Source organism: Gymnodraco acuticeps, unplaced genomic scaffold, assembly GCF_902827175.1.
Source record: "Gymnodraco acuticeps unplaced genomic scaffold, fGymAcu1.1, whole genome shotgun sequence".
Taxonomy (NCBI): domain Eukaryota; kingdom Metazoa; phylum Chordata; class Actinopteri; order Perciformes; family Bathydraconidae; genus Gymnodraco; species Gymnodraco acuticeps.
In genome coordinates this window covers 1-22,779 of record NW_022990965.1, presented here as the reverse complement: position 1 = coordinate 22,779, position 22,779 = coordinate 1, and the positions used below count along the sequence as shown (strand labels likewise).

The window sequence follows — 22,779 nt, the reverse complement described above, 5'->3', positions numbered from 1 at the left end:
CACTCACTCTCACACTCACACTCACTCACACTCACACTCACACTCACACTCACACACACTCTCACACTCACACTCACACTCTCACTCTCACTCACACACACACTGTCGTGTCGGTGGGCTTCAGTGTGCTCGTGTTCCCCTCAGACCCCCCTCCTCTGTCTCCATGGTAACGGATCAGCTGGTGACCGGGCGGCGGCGCTGGCTTCACGTTCATCCGGAGAGAAGAGAGAGAGGAACGGCTCTGCAGGGCCGGCTGGAGAAGAGGAGGTGACACAGAATATATAAATATATAAAACTTGATTTAATAATAATAAAACACTTTTGAATATTCTTTGTGATTAGTAAATTAAGGATAAAATATCAATAAATGGAGAAGAGGACCGACCGGGGGGACGTTTATATTCACATTAAGAAAATATATTAAATTATTTATGTGATTTTAACGGAATATTTTTGATAAAAAAACATAATTCAAACCTAAATAATAATTTATAAAAATCCAACAGACTAAAATAAATTATGATTTTGAATTTATTTTATATATGTGAGAAAAAACAAATAGAAAATGTACTCGTAGAAACTCATTTATTAATTTATAAAAATACAAATAATTGTATGAGATTTTTTGTATTATTAATATTTTGTATTATTCCTTTTATATTATCATATTTAAAAGTATTTTTTTATTATTTATAATATTTGTATTTTATTTGCCAATATTATTGTCTTTATTTATTTTAAAGATTATTAATTAAATGTTGTCTTACTATTTAAATTATTATTATTATAACTGTTTTATTATATAAACATCACTTTTTCCGGCAGTCATGCGTGTCATTCCCGGAGGAGAGTGTCAGTGCTTTGTTCCAGAGAAGGTGAACTTTATTTACTGTTTTTATTCATGTATTTAATTTAATGTAAATCTGTAATTTAATTGATCTGATCTATTTTACTGCAATAAATGTCATATTTTCCTTTTACATGTTTTAAAAAGTCATTAAACGTGTAATTTAGTACACAGTAATTTAGTAACTTCCTGTCTCTCTCTGTCAGAATGTGGGCGTCGCCCGGCGGCCGGCCTGCCCCCCCTCCGGCAGAAGAGGATTCTGGGAGATGTAGTCTCCCGGCAGAAGAGGATTCTGGGAGGTCGAGTCTCCAGAAAGGGGGCGTGGCCTTGGCAGTGCTCGCTGCAGAGCGGCCCGAGCGGACACGTCTGTGGCTGCGTTCTGATTGGACGCCGCTGGGCGCTAACCGTCGCTCACTGCTTCGAGGGGTGAGGACTAAATATAATACAATTATTATAACTTATCAAATATATTCCGTTTCTTATTCAGTCTGGAAATTCTTATTTTTTGCCTTTTTATGAACTTTAAGAAAACGTTTATGGGCTTCGAGGGGCGAGGACTGGTTTTATATCGCAGGAAAATAATATAAATATAATAAAATAATGATATATCTTCTGGTTCTTAAAAATAACATTTCTTATTAACTCTGGGATTTTTTTTTTTGACATTTTATGGACTTTAAGAAAACATTCATGGGTATGTTTTACTTTTTTATAACATTTTAAGAACAAGATTTATGGAAATGTGGCTATTTTTTGACATTTATGGATATCAAAACATATATATTTACTTTGTCAGCACTTAATTGATTATTACAATTTTCTTGACATTTTCCAAATTAACTTTTAATTTAAGGACTTTATTTGTAAATTTAAAGACCAGTTTTTATGGATGAAATTAATGGAAAATACACAATACATTTTAAAATGTTAAGGATTTAATTTATGCATTTATTTGAAAAGTGTGCACATTTGAAAGAGTTATGGTCATTTGTGTACATTTTGAAATACATTTTTATTTTAAAGGCTTGATTCCTAAACATTTAAACACTTTTTTCCTTTTATTATTTACACTGGCTTTTAGACATACCAAGGAACACATTTAATGACAAATGCAATAACTAAATTAATGAAAATGTTTCCATATTTTTGGGACATTTGAAAGACTTTTAATAATCATATTCTGAATGTTTTATTTCCCAGGAGGGAGGGGGCTGATCTGTGGAAGGTGGTGCTGGGTCTGAATAACCTGGATCACCCCGGGGGAAACAGCCAGACTCGAGGAGTGAAATCCATCGTCGTTCACCCCCGATACAACCGAGCCGTCGTCGATTACGATATCAGCGTCGTGCAGCTCGACTCTGAGGTCAGAAACCAGCATTCAAAGATTCAAACTCAAAGGTTTTATTGTCACACAAGCTACCGAAATGGCAATGAAATTCTTCTGACCTGAGTTGCTCCAACAATGCAACATATATAATACAACACACAAATAAAAAGTACTGCAAGAAGTCTATATACATGTAATAGAATATGAAATTAAATAATGTACATTAAGACAAATATGAAATATGATTATTAATATCATCAGGTGAAGGTTAGCTTAGTATCTACATGTTGGATGAGATAAGAAGTACTTTATTGATCGCAATGTGATAAATGTTTGCGTTGCAGCATAAAGACACATTAGAGAAATTAAAAGAAATAAACGATCCAAAATATAAACTTTTCAAAATAGAAATAAAACAGCATTAAAAAAAGCAAAAGATTTACACGTGGAAAATATACATTATATAATTTTTTATATTTCCTCAGATCGAGGAGACGGAGTTCGTGCGGCCGGTTTGTCTCCCCGACATTTCTCAACTTCCTCTTCCTGATTCCTACTGTTTCATCACCGGCTGGGGACACATGGGAAACAGGAGTGAGACACACACACACACACACACACACACGCACACACACACACACACACACACACACACACACACACACACACACACACACACACACACACACACACACACATTAAATATATTTAACATGTTCATTCAAATGCTCAACGTTTTACTGTGATATTTTTTCAACATTAACTTTATCACTTTATTTAAAAAACATTTTGTATTATTATTTAAATGTTTTATTCTATTTTGTATTTATTTTTTACCTTGTGTGAATCCTCTTTTCCCCCAATGTATTCTGTGTGTGTGTCTCTATCTGTGTGTGTGTGTCTCTATCTGTGTGTGTGTGTCTCTATCTGTGTGTGTGTGTGTCTCTATCTGTGTGTGTGTGTCTCTATCTGTGTGTGTGTGTGTCTCTATCTGTGTGTGTCTCTATCTGTGTGTGTGTATGTGTGTGTGTGTCTCTATCTGTGTGTGTGTGTGTGTATGTGTGTGTGTATTTAGTGCCCTTCAAGCTGCAGGAGGGTGAGGTCCGGATCATTTCTCTCTCTCAGTGTCAGTCCTACTTTGACATGAAGACTATAACTCCCAGAATGCTTTGCGCCGGATACGAAGCGGGGACCGTGGACTCCTGCATGGTAACGTCTGCAGGAATTAATAAATATTAAACATTTTAGAGGAATAAAAAGTCAGAATATGGAATAGGAAAATGTTGTATTATTAGAGAGAATACTTTTTTATATTTAGGGTAAATTATGTCATATTTTGAACCTAAGTCGAGATTCTTGGAGAAAAATACGAAAAAGAAAAGAAGGAAAAGCATAATTTCTTTTTCGGCCAATTAAGGCGAAGAATTGTAAAAATTCTAAATTAAGTAACATTTAAAAATGTAATTCAACTTTTTTTTCAAGTGAAGTTTAACTCAGAAATGTAAAAAGGTTTAATTAAAAAAATAATAAAAAATAAGTCAAATTAAATCGTTTTTTTAAAGTCAATAAATTTGACTTTAAAACAAAATATGAAATATAAAAAAAGTTTAATTTAAGTTAAACAAATGTGTGTGTTTAATGTGTGTGTGTGTGTGTGTGTTCAGGGAGACAGCGGTGGCCCCCTGGTGTGTTCGGACGCCTCCGGTCGCTGGACGCTCTTCGGTCTGACCTCCTGGGGCAGCGTCTGCTTCAGTAAAGTCCTCGGACCCGGAGTCTACAGCAACGTCACACACTTCACCTCCTGGATCCAACAGCAGATCTACACACACACGTACCTGAGCGACTGACACACACACACACACACACACACACACACACACACACACACACACACACACACACACACACACACACACACACACACACACACACACACACACACACACCTGTGCCTATAGCTATACTGTTAGCCTCACATGCTAACTAAAATGAGATTAGATGGACCTTTATTAATCCCTGTGGGGACATTCAGTAGTTTAACAGCAACAGGGAGAATGAACAAGTTAAAATGAACATGTATACATATTGGGTTATAACTGCAGTGTAAACCCCTATTACTGATGCTAACTAGTTAGCTAGCAAGTAGACGCCACACTTAATGCTAAAAACACATTTGATATCTTCAGGGTTTGTGAGGATCTGTTAACGAAGTGTAACCGCTGCTGGAAACCTAACGCTGACTTTTTAATGAGCTTTTAGCATTGAGATATCTTACTTCATAAGATTATCCAAAATCATCCAAAAGAATGTGGATTGAATTCCACTTTTTTTTAGATTTGAAGCGTCAAATATTTAGAATGTAGGTTTAGTACCAATATTTAAAAAAATGTAAGGATAATTGTTTTGTCGAGAGGCCTGCGTAGAGCATCTGGGGAGACACATTGGAAATTTCCCCAATTTCTTTTAAAGACCGGGACGGAAAATACAAAGAGTTTAGCAAAAATATGAAACAATAATAAAGTCGTATAATATGGTGTCAAAAAATGTAGTTACATTTCCACCAACTGGAATTTCTCAAAGAACAAAAACATCTCATAAATCCAGAACAATATTTTTAAAGTAAAATAAACTCACGGTATTTAAACTTCAACATTTAAAAAATGTGTTTGTTTTTTTGCAAAATTGTTGTTGTTAAAATGTTGTTTTCAAATGTTTTTTTTTTGTTGGGGAATCATACAAATTACCAAATGTCCTGGTAATTAAGAGCCGGATGTGCTGCTTATTTAATTTCATGATAATTAGGGGTGACGAAACCTTTTGTATTCAACAATGGTTATAACAATTATTATACATTTAACTCGTCACTACATTTTAATCGTAGTTTAACTCAGAGACTTCCTGTTGATTTAAACAAAACAGGATGATGTAGTTATTACATTAATGTTGTGTGAGAGTGTGTGTGTGTGTGAGTGTGTGTGTTTGATGTACGTAAACACACACTTTATTTCCATTGTCCGATCGTCTGCTTTGAGTGTTTAAATCTTCAGACTTTAAACGCTGACTGAAAAGCTGCTATCTTAAAACAGACCAGTTGAAACTCAACTTCCCACAATGCTTCACTCTATAGTGCCTGTAGGTAGACTTAGCAGTACAAAAAAAAAACATGTTAGCTGTAAGGTGTCGTACTGTGTGTGTGTGTGTGTGTGTGTGTGTGTGTGTGTGTGTGTGTGTGTGTGTGTGTGTGTGTGTGTGTGACAGACATTCATTTGCTTCTACACACACCAGCAACTTGTAAGGCAACTTTTAGCTCTTTGCACTTTTTAACAAAATGTTTTCACATTTACTTCCATTTAGTCCCATTTTTGGGGGAATGTTGTAGATTAATAAAAAAATCAGAAATTCATTTAAATATATCTGATATAGTTCTAACATTTATTTACATATTTGTGAAATAAAAAAATTAGGTTAATTTGACACGATATGAGAATAATTCATGAAAATAAATTGAAAAATGTCCAAACATTTCTGTGGATGAATGTCAGTAAATATAGTACCATAATACCATACTAACAGGCCGGATAACAAATACATCTGGATATTCATTCACATATATTTTTCAGTACTCTTTGGGGAATGTTTCCAACATTGTTTACACATTTCTGAATATGTTTTACATTTGATTATGAATTATTTTGAATTTATTTCATTTTTTCTGTTCATTTTAAAATAACATTTGATTGTTGCCCAACAAGTTGCCGGTGTTTCCTCCACGCTGACGTCTGTCGGACATCCAGAACATTCCAGTGGGTTCTTTTTCCTGTGTTTTTCAAGAGTATTTTTCTACAGCTTTTTGTATGTCGTGTGTGTGTGTGTGTGTGTGTGTGTGTGTGTGTGTGTGTTATTATTCTTTAATGATCTGGATTTAAATGAAATGTAGCCTTTTAATGTTTTTTTGTGTAACACCTGAAATATTTCCTTTGTATCACCGTGTTTCCACCAATAAAGACTACACACACTCTGCCACCTGTGTGTGTGTGATTGTGTGTGTTTGACTCACAGTCTGTGTGCAGACTGTTTCCACTTCCTATCGTCCCAAAAATAAGTTTTTAGCCATAACAACATGTCTACTCTCAGACTCTTGGAAAGAAATCCAGGATTTTATTTCAGGATGTGCTGATGAACTTCTTTACTATAACAAAATAAAAGTTAGGATTTAGACATTATTTTGCCCACACACACACACACACACACACACACACACACACACACACACATTACGTCTTAGTGACACACTTCCTCTGCGTAAAGTGAAATCTTAATAATAATTGTAATTATACGTTGTTATTGTGTGTGAGGCGTTAATCAGCTGTTAGTGTGTGTGAGGAACAAAGCTGTCACATGTACGCACACACAGACACACACCTGCTATTACTTACACACTTACCATTATAATAAGACGTGTGTGTGTGTGTCACAGACTGGCATTAACAGCAACCTGTGTTCCCATAATGCCAGGCTTTACTCTGTGTGTGTGTGTGTGTGTGTGTGTGTGTGTTTAAAAGCAGCTGTTTCCATTTGACTCAGCTGTCACTCGGTTTTCCTCATTGTTCCTGAAACACACAGCCAAGGTAAGACTGGATTTCATTTATGAATGTTATTAAAATGTGCACTGATTTCTTGTTTTAGTAAAATGATTTTGGTAAATTATAAATATTGAACTAATCATAAATTACTTTTATATATTTATTATAATTTATTTAAGAGGTTTTACATTTTTTATTTCCTGTGAATTTCTATGGTAGAAATGGTGTATTTGTTCAGACCTATATGCATTTCCTGCAGACAAAAAGCCTAAAATAGATATATTTAGTATTAAAACAATGTTATGTATATATCCTTATATGGTGCTATTATGTACATACGTTCAAATTAAACTGATATATGTATTAATGTTTCCTGGAAATATTGTAGTTTGGAATTAATTAAGGAGAAACCATACATGTGGTTCAGTCATCTAGACGTGCGACATGAATGAAAGAACAGGGCAATAACCATGTCTAAATTCATTGTTAAAAGGTCTTACAAATGCTAAAACATTACTAAAATAGATGTTGCATCATCAAATCTCAATAATAATAAATATCAAACATTTAAAACATAAACGTTTTTCCTCTCGATTAAAATGTTACACCGACTTGCATACAAAAAGTTGTTACATTTAATTTCCCTCAAGCTGCACAATATAGCAACTTAAGTTAAGTAGTTGAGTTATAATTCATTTTTGCAAGACAAAAAACATAATTTACTCGGGGAGCGAAAAGAGGTTAGAACTGCATTCTCACTGTTCACCACCAGACGGCGACACCAAATGCAAAATATAGGAATTATCCAGATATCCAGATTTATTTGTCCTAAAAATATTTGATAATGCAGACTTGAAAGGCATATGGTGGTCAGTAATACAAATATTTATAAATACATTTATGTCATATAAATGCACAAGTGGGACTAAATTAAAAAGGAAAACATATTTTAAAATCTTAAATTGTAAAAGAGCAATTAATAAAAGTTGCCCAAAAAACATATAATAATTACGAGTTATCAAACTAATTGGTAAAGTGTTTTTTCTACGAGTGTAAGATACAATAATGAAAAATAAACTCCTGCACACAAAGGAGGTCTGAACTGTAGTTTAACCTTTTCTCCACCAGATGGCGGCACTGTACTGCAGAAAACAGAATATCCATTCAATATTAAAATAAAAAACACAAGTGATATTAGAGAACCTGGAAACATGGTGATCATTTAATTAAAACATTATTCAAAAATATTTATTAAAATAAAAATGCTTCAGAAAAGTGCACTTTAAAAAATATATAAAATCTTTAATACTTAGAATAATATAATTATTATTATATATTTTTGTATTGTATTTTTTAACCTTTTACCTAATTGTTATTATTATTACTTTAATAAATATGTGGATTTTGTTTTCAGATGATGGACGAAGAATCCACGAAGCGTTACCTCCGCGCGAGCGAGGACGCTCAGAAACAAACTCAGGTAATTATGTAACTTGTACATGCTGCATCTACATTTCACTTTCTATAGATGAATACGGTCCTACTGATTTATTGATCACATGTATAAAACAAATACATGACTGGATGTGCCGTCATTTCTTCCAGCTCAATACGAAAAAAACGAAGTAGTTGTTTTTGGAACCAAAGAAGAGAGTTAAAGTCTCTGCACTGGAATCACTGTCACTCGAACCTGAAACTCAGGTATCATTTTAGACTCTGACCTCAATTTTAACATCAAAGCAATCAACAGATCAGCCTACTACCATCTGAAAAATATCACTCGTATTAAAGACCTTATGTCCAAGCAGGATCTTGACAAACTATTTTTAGCAAGCTTGACTACTTGCTCCGTAAGCTCCAACTAATTCAAAATGCTGCTGCCAGAGAGTTAACCCGGACAAACAGATCACATCACTCCCGTGCTGAGATCGCTGCATTGGCTTCCAGTGAGTGATATCATTGATTCTAAGATGTTATTGCACATAAAGCACTAAACGGGCTGGGACCCACATATATCAAGGACCTCCTTCCGCGGTACGAACCCAGCAGACCCCTCAGGTCTTCAGGCCGGCTCTCTGTTCCATTGATCAAAGCGTGGGGAAGCAGCTTTCTGCGTGCATGGAACAAACTCCCAGAACACCTGAGAATGGCTGGCACTTTAGAATCATTTCAATCAGGTCTAAAAACATTTATTTTTAACATGGCTTTTTAATTTTCCATTTTGTGAACTGTTAAACATGGTTTTCTTTCTTTTAATTGTTTTGTGTGTTTTTGTATTTCTTCTCACTTTGACCATACTCAAATGTATTATGTCTTTATCTGTTTGATCCTGGAAAGCACTTTGCATTACATCACTGTATGAATTGTGCTATTCAAATACATTGCCTTGCCTTAACAACACTACAGGTGAACAATAATAAGTTATATATTATCAGCAACACACTTTATAAAAGCATTATTTTCTTCATGTAGACTTTTTGATTTTACTTTAGTTATTTTACTATGTCTCGTATATTCATATTTTCTATTATATATATTTTTTTATTTTGTACATTTTTACGATATATCAATATCTATATATTTGATTATAATTATACATAAAGATCATATTACATTGAAATGAAATTAATCTAAATTACATTTGTATGTCTTGATATAAAGTAATGATAAGTTAAAACACACACACACACACACACACACACACACACACACACACACACACACACACACACACACACACACACACACACACACACACACACACACACACACACACACACACGTGAGTGAGTGTATCTGCCGGTTTAATAATTAATGTTATAAACAAATACCTCTTTTTTATGAACTGACAGACTGAGAGTGATGGATGGAAAGAAAAAGAGGAAGAACAAATATGAGAAAATCTGTGTGTGTTTCCCTCTTGAAAAATGCTGAGATTCAATAAAAAAAGATTTGGGACTTTATGAGGATTTTATTTGCAAAAAAAAGAATATTGGCAAAAAAACATTGTAATCCAAAGCCTTTTTGGGGGACCGGTCCCCACAATGTATTATGTTTTTAGGACGGACCTCACTAATGCAGTAAAACAAGATCACACACACTCATGGCCAGTTTGGTGGGCAAAGTTCAACTCCTTTATTCACTGTCCCTCTCTCTCTCTTTTACACCCTTCATGTCCCTTTTGTGACACACATACACACACACACACACACACACACACACACACACACACACACACACACACACACACACACACACACACACACACACACACACACACACACACACACGGAGGGTGTAAAGTGCAGGTATGTCAGGAAGACAGAGAGATCACCGTCCTGCCGAGGAGGACGACGGACGAACTGGACGAGGTGAGTACACACACACACACACACACACACACACACACACACACACACACACACACACACACACACACACACACACACACACACACACACACACACACACACACACACACACACACACACACACACACACACACCATCAGATAACGAAGGTCAAATAGTTATAGAAAATGTGCAAAGAAACTGCGAGAAATTTGCACATTTTTGCCAACAAATGTGTGGCCAGCCTCCACTCTACTGCCTGGACATCCTCAGGTTTTAATATCATGTTAAATATGTGTGTGTGAGTGTGTGGAGGAGAGTGTGTGTGTTTCAATGCTATAAGAACCACGCTAATGAGACAATCTGAGGCTGAGACTGAAAACCAGTGTTGTGCTAGTTACTGAAAACCAGTAAAGTTACCATTACTAGTTACTTCATGTCAAAAGTAACTCAGTTACTTTACCAGTTACTTAAACCCAAAAGTAATGCGTTACTGTGAAAAGTAACGCTTTCGCTACTTGACAAGAATGTCTCCCATTAATGCCCTTATAGCCTTCATTTCAGTACTGTTATTGCATTGGAGAATAATACAATCTGTTGATCAACTGGACATGCCTTATATGCAATCTGGATTGCATCGATATTAGCTGGCTTTCCATTTTTGTATATTCTTTCTCCAGGTAGTTGGAAAAAGTGTTCCGTCCCATATGCCGCGTGCCGCCCGGACATGCTATCATGCTAACTAGCTCCCTGAAAGCGGGTGACTCCACTGTAGCAATAGCCTGCATGTGTTCTACAACATACCGTGCAATGGCTTTATCCACTTTTCCCTGGCTAGCAGTCCCTTGGTTAAAATCCAGCCGCTGTTGCTTAGGTGGAGGTGGAGTGGCGTCGGCTGAGTCTCTGTGGTCTTAGCTACTAGCTTCGTCCCAGCATGTTGTTTTTGCAGATGTTTTAAGAGATTTGAATGACTGGTTAAAGCAGTAGATAGGATCTTTGACCCGCCAAGACACAACTTACATTTAACAGAAACGTTCTTTTCTTTGTGCTCGACAAAAGTGAAATAGTGAGAATATCTCCAGGTGGAGAAACTAGACTTGAGCTCCGCCGCCGCCATGATAGTCTTGTTAGTAAACAACACAAACACGCCCACAGCGCGTCTCCGCATGTGACACAGGAAGTATCTAAGTACATTTACTCAAGTACTTAAGTACAGTTCTCATCTCTGTTCGCCTGGCTGTTGACTATATAACAAAACTAACGCAGTAACGGAGTAACGCACCATGTAGTAACGGTAACTGAGGTACTGCATTTAAACAGTAATGCTTTAGAGTACTAGTTACTGCATTACAGTAACGCGTTAGTCCTGACACTGCTGGAAACCAAACATAACCAAAAAGAGCAAAGTAAATAAAGCTGATTTTGTTTTGTTGTGATTGTCAGAGCAACAGGAAGTGAGTTGGATTCAACTGTTCTTTATGAAAGCAGAATCATCTTTGATCAGCTCCTGGTTGAACTCATATTCAAACTGAAGAAAAGTTACAAATGTTAAATTCTCTGCAACTTCTGCTGAATGTTTGCTGTAATGTATTGATTGCAAACTGAGGTGACACGTCTCTGAGTTATGACGGGGAAATGAGTTAAAGAGCAATGCTGCCTCAAACTGGAACACAGAGATTCAGAAGGAGAAGTTCCATGTTTCTGTTGAAATACAACTTTAAACATTAACAAGGACATTCTGATATTAAGGATTCATGTTTTTAGTGTTGCAGCTCATAAAGTTGCCATTAAAGCTTCAGCTGTTAAAGTTCTCATCAAAGTGGCTAATGTTGTCAGCAGATAAAGATGGCCGACTCCTGCTGCTCGTCTTGTATCCGATTGAAGAACAAATGTCCCCGTCCTCGAGGCCTCCTCAACCTCGTCATCACAAAAGGTGAGTGTGTGTGTGTGTGTGTGTGTGTGTGTGTGTTTGTGTCTCTGTACTTTATTTGTTTTCACAATTCAATTTGTTCTGGAAATATTAAAAACATTTCTTGCACTATTTGTAACATTCCGCTGGTGTGTGTGTGTGTGTGTGTGTGTGTGTTTGTGTGCGTGTGTTTGTGTGTGTGTGTGTGTGTGTGTGTGTGTGTGTATGTGTGTGTGTGTGTGCAGGGTGTGTGTTCGCCCTGCTCTTCGGGGTGGTGTGGTCTATAACAGGAAGTGAGTGTTTACCTGGAGGAAACCTCTTTGGACTCGTGGTTCTGTTCCTCTGCTCGGTGCTCGGGGGGAAGCTGGTTGGTTTGATCCAGCTGCCCACGCTCCCCCCCTTCCCTCCTCTACTTGGTACGACCCAACACCTCACACCTCTCTGATGGAATACCCAATAAAACTGACATCAAAAATTATTACATTTCATTCGAATAATTGTTTTCAAAAATATTAAATATGACATAAATTATTCAAAAAAATACGACATATATTTAAGATGTTTACAAAAGTATAGATCTATTTTTATATTATATTTTGAGAATATTTATAAATGTTTATATGACTATAAATGTAATAAATCCTAATAAAATTAAATAAACAAAATTAAAATAAAGTTATATATGTATATATAAAAAAACAATACATATAATAATTTAATTATAAAAAAACATTAAATAAAAAATAATATTTATGACCCAATAATGTGTTTTAAATATAAATAATAAAATATGTTTAAATGATTGATTGTCCCGTGTTGCAGGCATGCTGCTGGCCGGCCTGCTGCTGCGTAACGTCCCGTACGTCACGGACGCCGTTTACATCGACACTCACTGGTCTGCAGCGCTGAGGAACATCGCGCTGGCAGTCATCCTGACCCGAGCCGGACTGGGCCTGGACCCCTCGGTACACACACTCAATAAATAACATCAAGAAAATAACTAAAATAGTGCAAAAATGTATGAAATATAGCAACAAAAATATATACAGAACAAAGCAAACACTGTAATTGGACAAATATATTTAACATTTTGAAAAGGTAAATAAACAAATGCTAAAATAGCTGTAATAACACTTTTTAAATGTTGTTTTAAGTATTGAGCTAACTATACTAATGAACTTCAACTTAAGTAACGTTTTGAGTTCAATCATCCTGACCCGAGCCGGACTGGCACAGGGCCCCTTGGTACCCACATACAGAATAGAGAACCGCAGTGACGCGTCCTAAAACCCGGAAGTAAACTCCTTCTGGTTCCTTCGTCAAAAAAGCAATGCAATTTCTCCATAGGATTTTGGAAAATAGCTCGAAATAAGGTCTGTGGTTGAAACACATTTAAGAGACGGATCACGTTTTGTTCAGCCGAATAAAATGTCTACCCTACTTTTATAATTTTCGAATCATAAATATAGTCGCCAGAAGCAAAATGCTAACATTATGCTATAAACGAACTACTGCTTCAACGTCACGCCAACCTGTTGAACCCCATCCCGCCGCCCCCGGGCGGAAAAACGCATTATCTGCAAGAAACCGGGAAGAAACTCAGCTAACAGATCTTTTTTTTTTTTTTGCAAAAAAACCCCACAAAGTTAACGCTCAGCCTCTGAACGAGCGAAAAAATGCTAACGGCGTTTTGCACAGAAACTCACTCATAACACCCTTATTACTTATCGTAGCTGCACACCAAACCCATCGATTAGCATCGTGAGAAGACACAGAATCGATAGGTACCTACATCTTCACTCTATGATAAGATCTCGCAACTTTACAAACAAAAACAGACATCACAACACTTGGCGCTAGGTAGCTAAAACGGCAATATCTCTTACCTTCGTTGTTGTCTGATCAAAAGTTGTCTTCAATGGCATTAAAACGATAAAAACGCTGCTGAAGTTAATCCATAGGTTAATCCAATGTGTCTGTGTCCCTTTGAATGATTTCTGATAATCCATCAGCTATAAACCTATTTTTCCATTTTCAGATGTCAGAGCGTGAGAGAGGTTCACTCTCATGCAAAACTGAATGCGAGAAGCCCCCACTTTTTTTTGGTAACGTGGGTGTGTATGTGGAAATTCTCCTTCGATTCTATTGGCTCTAACGGTTAAAAAGAGATGTCAATCACCAAAATCGACCAATTGGTTCCAGTAAGCGTCTTTGTGTTCGAGAAAAGCGCCATAAAAATACAATTTATTATTATTATTATTAGAGAAACGGCAAAAACGCCCATTTCCACCCAAATCACCCCAAAAGTGGAGTTTATTTGGCTAAACCTTTCTAAAAAGGTCAAATGTCACTTGTTTTGCATCAATCTTGATACAGGGTACTTATTATATGTTGTACTTTGGATTCCTAAAGCTTTTAGTCTACCTTACCATCATCCAAGGTTAGTTTTCACTATAAGTAAAACATAATTTAATTAATTTAATTAACACTATAATTTACAGTTTTTTACCATGTTCAATCTGAATTTTCTTTAAATAAAAAAAATCTATATTGATTCTGACTTTTCTACATCCAACTCACAGGTTTATCATTACTTTGAGAACAAAGATTATTAATGTAACTTTTAGAAGATATGGTCATTTGTTCTGGAAATGTCATTTTCGAGCCTGAGACCTGAAAAACAGGGATGGGTTTCCATATTCAAAACTACAGATTCAAAATTGTACAAGTTGAAGCGTTTGTTTGAACACTTTGCAGGAGGCAGGGACTTGCTTTCAAGCAGAACAGGGCAAACTAACTTAGCGAGAGGGTTTACGTGTTCGGTGTAATGACGTAAAACGGCCTCGACAACTTCTGTAGTCCTATTCAGCCACATGTTAACAACCATCGTTTTTCAGACACGTAAACTCTTCAAAAATCAGCAGTGGAGTCACTGCTGATGGATTTAATGTCCTAGAACAAAACGTGATCTTTCTCTTTAATTTGTGTCAAACACATTATTTGGAGCTATTTTCCAAAATCCTATGGAGAAAATGCATTGCTTTTTATCGAATGAACCGGAAGTGGTAAAAATGCTAACTTACTTCCGGGTTTTAGGACGCGTCACTGCGGTTCTCTATAAATACAATCAAGAAAATCATTTTTACTTGTAATGGAGTGTTTTTAGAGCATTTTATTTATTTTACTTAAGTACAGTACCTGGGTACGTTTTCAACCACTGAACACTCAGTAAATATACTTCATACTACTTATAATTGTGTGTGTGTCTCTGCAGGCGTTGAGTCGCCTGAAGGCGGTGTGTGTGCGTCTGGCGGTCGGCCCCTGCGTGGTGGAGGCCTCCGTCGTGGCCGTGGTTTCTCACTTCCTGTTGGGGCTTCCCTGGGTGTGGGGCTTCATCCTGGGGTAACACAGACACACACACACACACACACACACACACACACACACACACACACACACACACACACACACACACACACACACACACACACACACACACACACACACACACACACACACACACACACACACACACACACACACTCACACAAGGTTCAAGCCTTTTATTGTCATGTGTACATAGCTACAGTGTAGATACAGTATATCAATGAAAGTCTGAGGTCACCGGCTCCTCCAACAGAGCAACACAACAACACAGATAAAATAATGCAAGTAAATACAAATAAAATAGAATGGAAATAGTGCAAGAAGAGTCTTTATTCAAGTAATTGGAATATGATATATTAGATAAATAATTTGTAAGTTGCAAACAGACGAATGTTGTGGATGTTCAGGTGTTTAACAGTTTTGTAATCCTGTGGGCTTTCTTCCTGAGCCGCTGGGATGAATATGTAAACTACAGTGTATTAAAGTGTGTGTATGTGTGTGTGTAGTTTCGTCCTGGCTGCGGTGTCCCCGGCGGTCGTGGTCCCCTCCATGTTGCTGCTGCAGAGGGAAGGATTGGGCGTGGAGAAGGTAAATAACTCACCTGTTGTTCTTCAGTCTGCCACCAGGGGGAGCCGCTCTGTAAATATTACTACATGTGCAGGCTGAACACAAAGAGCAATGATGGCATCCTTAGGTCCTTAAATGAGTACAAGAACCCCTAGGACCTCCTTAAATATCTCTATTATGATATAGATGGGTGCCTGAGAAGTCTGTGGGTGTTTCTCAATGTCGAGGATGCTTCCTTGGTAGGACATGTCTTCCGAGTAAGGTTCATCAGAGGCTAGGCAAGAATCCTTCCTGGCATTCGGAGAACGAAGAATGGAACAGGCTAGCAAGTGTGCAGGTGTGTATCATATGAGAGGCCCCGCCTTACATTTTCCGCCAAGGATCCTGGACATTAGAACAGTCCTTCGGACTGGATTCGATGACGTAGCATCCTTGAAATAGTGGCTCTGGAGGAGCCTTCCTCGATATTGAGAAACACCCTCTCTCCCCTCTTGGGTTGCTTGGCTCTACTGGATCTTGGTTTGTTTGTCTTTGCTTTATATACTGATGCATGCTCACACACCCACACCCTACACACATTACTGATTAACTGACTTCATAGTTAACTTAGTTTCTTTAATCAATGTACTTTAATTCAATATGAATCATGTGTGGTCTCCTTCTTTTGTCCGCCCTTGAGCCAGGCGTGACAGAGTACAAAAACCAATGGAACCTATGGAATCTAAAAACAAAAGGCCTCTAGAAACCGTAGAACCTCAGAAAAGACCTACAGGAAAAAAAGTCATTGCATTAAAAAACTACAGACTTCTGGAATATCCAAAGAAACCTCTAGAATTCCTTCAATTCAAGAATACAAGAGCACCAAGAACCCTCGGGACCTCCAAATGAAAAACCACAGTGAACCCTACAACCTGCCAGCATGAAACTGAAGTCCCTGTGAACGTATTTTCTGTATTTATATGATGTTCCATGATGTTCTGTGTTGTTGTCCAGGGAATCCCAACCCTCCTGATGGCTGCTGGAAGTTTTGACGATATTCTGGCCATAACTGGGTTCTCCACCTGTCTGGGAATCACCTTCTCCACAGGTCTGTAGAGGGGAATATACTGTTTTTATTTTATTTGGTTTTATCCTGGTCTATATATACCATGTTTGTCCTGCAGGGGCCATGTGGATGAACATCCTGAAGGGTCTGCTGGAGGTGGTGGGGGGGGTCATAGCCGGGCTGATCCTGGGTCTGTTCCTCTGCTGCTTCCCCAGCAACGACCAGGTGAGTGCTGATTAAAATGATGAAAAAATTGAGCAATAATTTATGTTATATTGCAATCAAATAAATTAGTAAAATAACACAAAAATAAGAAAAGATAGTGCAAAAAATAAATCAAATGTTGCCAGAAGAAATTAAATAGTTCAGAAATTAAATCAAATAGGTGGTTGGATGGCTGATCCTGGGTCTGTTCCTGAGCTGCTGTGCTGTTTTAGATCGAGACACTGCAGGTGAATCATTGATGAGTTATTTAATGGTTCTCCGTCTGTCTGCAGGAGGACCTGGTTCTGACGAGGACTATCCTGCTGTTGGGTCTCTCCATATTTTCGGTGTTCTTCAGCCACGTTATTGGTTTTGCCGGCGCTGGCGGTCTCTCCACGCTGGTGCTGGCCTTTCTGGCTGCTCTGGGCTGGAAAACCGAAAAGGTAACACACAATCTCACTTTAATCTGGATGAAACACTTGATTCAAAGATTCAAAGGTGTTATTGTCATATGCACTGACCTGAGCCCCTCCAACAATGCAACATGTATAATACAATACAAAATAAAAAGTAGTGCAAAACGTTTATATACATGTAAATAGAATATTATATGTACAAGAACAGAATATGAAATTAAATAATGTAAATTAAGACAAAATGACTTACTTACTTGACCTGTTTACACTACGTCTTTTAGTCCGGACTGTTTGAGTTTTTCATGTTTATCTTCAGGCTCCGGTGGCGGCCATGGTGGGTCGGTCCTGGGATGTTTTCCAGCCGCTTCTCTTTGGTCTGATTGGAGCAGAGATCAGAATAGCAAGCCTCAGCCCGAGCACCGTGGGTAAGAACCATGAGAACCGTACAAACAAACAACAGTGTTGTTGCTAACTCATGCCCTTTACGTTGGGCTCATATAGGCAACTGAAACATTTGGGAGTCGCTGGATTTGTCCTTGAGTTTTACATGTGATCTTCAACTTTTGTAATCACCATTAGACACTCCTATAAGACTTCTTGAACCTCTTTGTCAAAGTCAACTTTATTGTCAATATTCCAGTTTGTGTGTACAAACAGAGAGATCGAATCGTTTCCCACAATCTTGAATACAAAAACAAATATATATAAAAATATGTATGCAAATATATATATAACCTGTATATACACAATCAAAAGATACATTTATACATATGCACACATTAAGAACTAAATAAAAGCAACAATCATTCTATACAAAAATAACAGTCACTTCAAAAGGATGGTCTTTATTACCTCCTAGAACACTGATTCCCAATCTGGGGGAAGCTCTTCAAAACAACCATTCAGTTGGTTGGCTTCTTATTCTAAGCAAACTAGCAAGAGGTGCAAACGCTGTGTGAGTGTGGAATAAAATTGCAGTATTTGAAGTATGACTTGGCCTATAGCTTTACATTCAAACATTTCGAACAGTTTATGTACGACTTTAGGAAGTTTAACGCTCTTCTGTCGGTGTGTTCAGGTCTGGGTCTGGCCTGCATCAGCATTGGTCTGGTGATCCGTCTGCTCGTCACCTTCGCGCTGGTTCACTTCGCAGGATTCAACCTGAAGGAGAAAATCTTCATCTCTGTGGCCTGGCTGCCAAAAGCCACCGTACAGGTGTGTGTGTGAACCACCAAGATTATCAATAACACCTTCTTTATTACTACTGGAACCCTACAACGTCCTAGAAAGACATATACTGTATACAAGAACTGGTTTAATCCCCATGACGTTAATTATTGGTTTATTATTTATGGACATCAGGGAGTGGCCAGGTACCATTATCAGCTAATAAACTAATCAGCATATGAGCATTACAAATCTCCCAAGGTAACTCTAGAACTCTTCAAAGGACCTCTATAACCTCTTTGATTAAAGCTTAATCAATTACCCCTAAAACCTACTATAGGATCGTTAAACCTTGTCAATGACACCATGAGATTACTTCAAGGACATATATGACCATAACACCTCCCAATATCCCAATAAAAGAACCGCCAGAACCTCCTCAATGAGACATGTCCACATCCAGTTAATGGATTTTAAAACGTTTTTTGTGTGTTCCAGGCTGCTATTGGCTCCAAAGCGTTGGACATGGCGAGGGAGGAGGGTGACGAGACCTTGATTAAGTTTGGTTTGGACGTGCTAACGTTAGCCGTGTTAGCAATCCTGGTAACAGCGCCCATCGGAGCGCTTGGTATCGGGCTGGCAGGACCACGCCTCCTGGACCGACAGGTCAAAGGTCAGCACACACACACAACTACACACACACACTCACACAAACACATAATGAGGACCGGGCAAAAAGTCCTCACAATGCATCCGAGTTCGCTTTATCTCCAAGGAGGTTTTCACATACAGGGACATTTCACAAGAATGTAACTTCAATTTTTTTTACAGACTTGTGGAAATAATTCAATTATGCAAATCACTTAAATAACTTTGCCTTAATAATGAACTTAAATCCCAACAGATGATGCAGAAGGCGGAGCCACAGATCCAAGCCGCAACATGATTGGTCAAGAAAAAGTCAACACGGCCCTCGAGAGCAAGCTATGAGGCCTCTGATTGGACAAACTGCAGAAAACTATTTTATATTTCTTATATTCAAACCTTCTTCAGGTTCATATATACTTGTAAACATTTATATACTGTATGTTACTTTCATGCTAGTTTTTACTAGCTATGTAAGCGTTAGCTTGGCTGTATATGACGCAACGACTGCAGAAGCTAATTTATTAACATTTTCGAACCGACGACAAGTTAGTAACTATCAAAAGAAGTTGTCAACATAAGGAGATACAATGCATAAACTGTTTTTATATGTAACACTTAGCTTTTTGGTATAGTTACTATTCATCAGTTTTTGTTATTGTATGTTGGATAGACGTTCTTACGAAGTCTTGTACAAAGTTGTCCGACCACGCCTAAAGTCTGTTTCTCGTTTTCTCTTATATCATTTAAACATGGAGATACGGGAATTTATTTTCAGATATTTGTATTGACGTAGCACTCTCTTGTTCATAAGGAAAAGTTACCGAAATATTTGTATGATGAATGATAAAAGATAAGGCGAGAGGCGTTCAAACCCAGCATCCAAAAATGGGTGTTTCAGACACTTTTAACGATCCAACAAGCACTCCTGTTGGTGTTATCGGGCGCTAATGGTAATTAGCTGAGCAGGTACTTTAGTTAGCGGGCTAATGGTAATTAGCTGAGCAGGTACTTTAGTTAGCGGGCTAATGGTAATTAGCTGAGCAGGTACTTTAGTTAGTGGGCTAATGGTAATTAGCTGAGCAGGTACTTTAGTTAGCGGGCTAACGCGTTGACATTATTTAAGCATACAATCAGTCAGAACTGGATTAATGAGGGAATATTTTACGTGGAAGCAGAAATTAATCAATCTAATCTAATTCTATGAATTGCTTCCAATATTATTGTAATTTTGAGATAATCTTTCAGGAATTATTGAAATAAACTGTGATTTGTTTCATGCTCTTTTTATAAAATCTTAATAAAAACTTTAAATAAACATTGTTACGTTAAGTCATAAGGGTTACCGCTTTATTTAAATATACAATATGTAATTGTTTAGCTATTTCACATTGAAAATGTGTATTTCTCTGATGCAGTTTGGTTGAATTGGGATGGAAGAATTGCTAGCTAACTGCTAACGTTAGCTCAGCTTGTTTCTCTGGTAACTTCAGATCCAGTCACTAAAACCCTTCTTTAAACAGCACCAAGATGTAAACATGTGACTTAAAACTGGATAAAACAAGTTTATGAAAGCTTCTGGCACTAAAACAACATCACAGGACAGTCGAGGCCTCTCATTGAAAACAAATTGGGATGATGAAGACACACAACTCAACAAGAAACAAGGCTTGTGGTTTTTTCACATTGCAATGTCAGTAATGCCAGAGTTCACCAGTCGAAGGCTTGATGTCAAATGATGTGTTTACGATCATCATGTGTGCAGAGGATATAACACCTGCACCTGCAGAAAGCACTAGAGCAGAGGCAAAACAGAGTTGTTGAATTCAATGACAAATAAAGCCCACATAGATTAAACATCAACAATGAGTGGGTTTTATACAAGGTTAGGGCTACTGTAAGTGAAACATTTAACTCATGAATGACGGAGACAAGAGAGGGTGTCATACTGCGAGAACAAACTGAGAATTTTGAACATTAAAGTTAAATATTTTAGTGATTTTGTTTTTTATATTTTTCTAAAATTGAATTGGTTAATTTACGCGAACTTAAAACATTTGGGGAAAAAACTCGGGGAAAACATAGATTTTTTTCACAAAAGGGTAATTTCCTGGTTGACATCCAAATCCATTAATCCCACAACCAAATCTTGTACATTTTTTACAAGCAGACATAAGTGAAGGAAGGGTTCAGGTCACAGCTCCTCTTGACCATACCATACCTACAATCTTACGTCTTTACCCATTTTTACAAAAAATACAACAATGTTTTCAACAAGCTGATTTTAAGTCTATTATTAATATTTACAAAATGGACCTCTTCAATGAAGACAAACGACGTGAAAACACATGCTGTCTGGGTAAACTCATGTGATAGAACTTCACTCAATAGCACACAACAATATAAAATCAATCTTTAGCGTATCTTGTACAAACACTGAGAGTTTCCTGTTTCCATCTGCTGCTGCAAACTCACACCTCAGACCACACTGCAGACATCTGCAAGAAACCACCTAGTGTGGGGCAGCAGAAACCAGTTTGAACAGGATATACAAGCTAATGGGGGGGGGGGGGGGATCTGGTTCTGAGGGGCCATATCAAATAACTGTTACATGTAATGTCTAAAATGATTGTCCAAGCAACAATGAAACCTCTTGGAGAGGAAGTTAGTGTTCGTGTGTCCAAAGGTCTATAGCCTGAAGGAAACACAACACTACATACCATAAAACAATATGTATTAACTCAAACCTTTTGGCATTCGACCAGTAATAATAATATTACATTTTATTTCAGGCGTCTTTCATGACACCCAAGGACACCGTACAATTTGTTCAAAAAGGCTAATAGGCAGAAGAACATGATAAAAACACAGACAGGAAATCATGGAGGAGACAATCAAGTGGACACAGATCATGGAGGAGACAATCAAGTGGACCCAAATGAAACATATAATGGGGAGCACTACAGTGAGTAGGCAGATTTGAACAGGTGTGTAAGAGAGCGGGTATTTATTGGTTTAAGGGGAGCTGGACCTGGAGTTTGGTCTGAGCAATGCTAGGTGTTTCCCTCTGTTTACAGTCTGTATGCTAAGCTAAGCTAACCCTGCTGCAGGGGTATCAATCTTGACCTTTAGTAGGTTCTGTTTGTGGAGGTCAGAAGTTTGTCTCTCTTTGCAGATGATGTGGTTCTGTTCGCTTCAACTGTAAGGGCTAAAGCCACGGCACTCTGCTGGAGAAAGGTGGATTGCTTTGTTGTAAAATCTGTTGCTGCATATCGAGTTATGAGAAATGCACAAAACATTGTGGTTTAGTAATCCTCTTACAGATCTTTAAT

The 22,779-nt window shown here is 37.5% G+C and overlaps 2 protein-coding genes across 2 annotated transcripts; both read left to right on the top strand.

Annotated features, from left to right (window-relative positions):
* Positions 1-144: 144 nt before the first annotated feature.
* LOC117558811 (atrial natriuretic peptide-converting enzyme-like) lies at positions 145-6,197 on the top strand (the record flags this gene model as incomplete). The annotated part of the gene is given in 7 exon segments (XM_034235209.1): positions 145-267; positions 826-875; positions 1,054-1,273; positions 2,048-2,210; positions 2,660-2,768; positions 3,250-3,383; positions 3,839-6,197. Coding segments are annotated over 7 exon segments (982 nt in total), but the record flags the coding sequence as incomplete, so codon positions are not given.
* A 3,859-nt stretch (positions 6,198-10,056) lies between these two features.
* Positions 10,057-20,715, top strand: LOC117558810 (sodium/hydrogen exchanger 9B2-like; the record flags this gene model as incomplete). The annotated part of the gene is made up of 13 exons (XM_034235208.1): positions 10,057-10,128; positions 11,944-12,040; positions 12,262-12,432; positions 12,839-12,981; positions 15,291-15,418; positions 15,910-15,991; positions 16,964-17,057; positions 17,134-17,240; positions 17,513-17,662; positions 17,952-18,060; positions 18,714-18,850; positions 19,301-19,475; positions 19,707-20,715. Coding segments are annotated over 13 exons (1,551 nt in total), but the record flags the coding sequence as incomplete, so codon positions are not given.
* Positions 20,716-22,779: the final 2,064 nt, after the last annotated feature.